The following is a 2,452-nucleotide window of genomic DNA, read 5'->3' as shown; positions in this document are numbered from 1 at the left end:
TTTTGTTGTTGAAAATTTTCGGATTTTAAAAATGCTACTTATTGTAAGTGTTGGACTGGTTTACTGACTGATCCGGCTGACTGTGCGGCGGTGTGGACGGACACACGCCACTTTATAAACTCCGGACCGAATGTCCACCGCCGGGAGCGGGTTGTTATGAAGGACGACACGACGCCACCTACAGATATGCGTCCGTAAAGTTTGTTTCCAAATTGTGTATGGTTTTTACAAGCCGCAGATATATGCTCATGTAACAAATTATAAATCTTTAAGTGTGGTCCGAAAACATTTTTCGGGACGCTGATCCTGCGGGCTTTCCGGGGCAGAACGCAAACAAAACACAGGACAATGGGACAGCAGCTTGCCGGTCCAGCGGCAGCAGCGATCGACAAAAATAATACAACCGATGATGCCGTCTCGCTCATCCTCTCGTATAGGGATTTAGCGACCGGACGGTCTGCGGCGCCTCTTAAGCACGCCCGCCACATCATCCCCCCCCCCCCCCAAAAAAAAGAAGAGAAACATGTTGATATGACTGCGTATGATTGGTATTTTTTAGAATCACTGCAGACTTATTGAACGGTGAAGTTTTATTTTGATTTGATATTTTGGTGTACCGCACCGCATAAACTGCACTTTTCCCCCCTTGCAGAAATTGTATTGTCTCCTACCCCCTGGAGCTTTTGTCTGACGAGGCCGTGTTGTGTGTTTCAGATGGCGTCTTCTACCAGCTGCCACCCTCCCAGTCGTACGGCCCCGCTCAGTTCCGCGGCCCAGTCAACGCCGTGCCCACCGTGTGGGTGCAGGTGCCCGCCAACAGCCTGTACCCCACGCTGTACCAGTACCCGGGGCAGCCCAACCCGGGGCCCATCTACCCACCGCCGACCCCCGAGCTGCCCGCCGAGGAAAACCCTAGCCCGCCGCCCAAGCCGCCGACCGGAGGCTACCCACAGGTGGGTTTGAATTCACCGAAATTCCCATTACTTGAGTCTTACATGTTATGGCATTCTTGCACGATAAAAGTGTGAAGTCTTACTTTAAAAATATTTTTCGATTTAAAAATTAATAGTCTAATTACAATTTTTTACCGTTTTCAGAGGCCCCCAGGTGGCATCCCCGAGTACCCGCCGCAGCCGCAGCCGCAGCCGCAGCCCACCCCGGAGCCGTACCCCACCCCTGCCCCGGAGCCTACCACCCCCGACCCCATCAAGCAGGAGCTGCTCAAGTCGTGCAAGTACCCGCGCGGCCAGTTCCCCGACCCCAAGGACTGCAGCAAGTTCATCAACTGCTGGGACGGCGACGCGGTAGAGCAGAACTGCCCGACCGGCCTGCTGTTCAACCCGGAGAAGAGCTACTGCGACTACCCCGAGAACGTCCAGTGCGGAGACAGGCCCAACCCCCTCCGTGAGTATCATATGACCAAACACAAAGGACAGGGTGAATTCCACGTACTTCACACTAAAGTCAGACTAAGTCTGAAAATTTTCCAAAAACAAATTCCTAAACTTTTAGGAAACAGATTGAAATATTTCCAGAAAAATTGGGTAAAAGTAAAACATCAGAAAAAACTGAAGTTTTTGAAAATTACTTGAAAAAATTCCCAAAAATACTTTACTGGACAATTAAAACTGGTCGTCTAATTGAGTTTGTTTTGTCCGGCAGCTCCCACACCACCATCCCCTCTGCCACCCACCGAGCCCCCGACCTACCCCACCCTGCCACCCAACCCCCCGAAGCCCGGACAGAACGGCTGCAAGTCGCCCTTCGACCGGTACAGGTCGCCCACCAAGTGCGGCACCTTCTACGTCTGCGACAATGGCAAGCCCATCGAGTTCAACTGCCCGCCCGGCCTCGACTACAGCGAGGTAAGTTATTGAGCAAAATAATTGTAATAAGTATCTAAGTAAATTGATTTATGAAGTTCGCGATTGACAAACGACGTTTGCTACCTACAATCGGTAGTGTTTATTTCCGACACATATTTTTTCTCGGAATTTCTGCAGAATTTTAAGTCAGCATAATTTACTGATTTTAAATTTAACTGCACAACATTTATCATAGAAACTTTCCCGTAAAAACTACAAATATTTTTGACATTGGTTCGTTGCATTTCAAGAAATAATGGAACTATGGATTCTTAACCATATCTTGTTTGTAGGAAAACCAGGTCTGCGACTGGCCCGCGAACGTTAACTGCGGAGGCGCCATCTCTTCTGAGACCACTCCTCCTCCCCCACCCGAAGAAGGCGAGGATGGTAACGGAGGCGACGGAGGCGACGGCGGTGACGGTGGCAACGGAGGTGACGGTGGCAACGGCGGCGACGGTGGCGACGGCGGCAACGGAGGTGACGGCGGCAACGGCGGTAACGGCGGCAACGGAGGCGACGGCGGCAACGGCGGCCCAATCCAGCCCGGCTACCCGCCCGTCATCCCCAGCCCCGCCCCCGCCCCC

The 2,452-nt window shown here is 52.0% G+C and overlaps 1 protein-coding gene across 1 annotated transcript in view; it reads left to right on the top strand.

Moving 5' to 3' along the window:
* Nucleotides 1–629: 629 nt before the first annotated feature.
* LOC113213706 (uncharacterized) overlaps nt 630–2,452 on the top strand; it is a gene marked incomplete at its 5' end in the record, with an annotated part of 2,622 nt that continues 799 nt past the window's right edge. The window contains 4 exons of the mRNA XM_052265220.1: nt 630–953; nt 1,098–1,404; nt 1,663–1,865; nt 2,159–2,446. Of these exons, the coding sequence (XP_052121180.1) occupies nt 630–953; nt 1,098–1,404; nt 1,663–1,865; nt 2,159–2,446 (1,122 nt within the window). The remainder of the gene's footprint in view (nt 954–1,097; nt 1,405–1,662; nt 1,866–2,158; nt 2,447–2,452) is intronic.

This window comes from Frankliniella occidentalis, unplaced genomic scaffold, assembly GCF_000697945.3.
Source record: "Frankliniella occidentalis isolate FOCC.00 unplaced genomic scaffold, Focc_3.1 Scaffold25, whole genome shotgun sequence".
Taxonomy (NCBI): Eukaryota; Metazoa; Arthropoda; class Insecta; order Thysanoptera; family Thripidae; genus Frankliniella; species Frankliniella occidentalis.
This window is presented reverse-complemented; position numbering and strand designations above follow the sequence as displayed.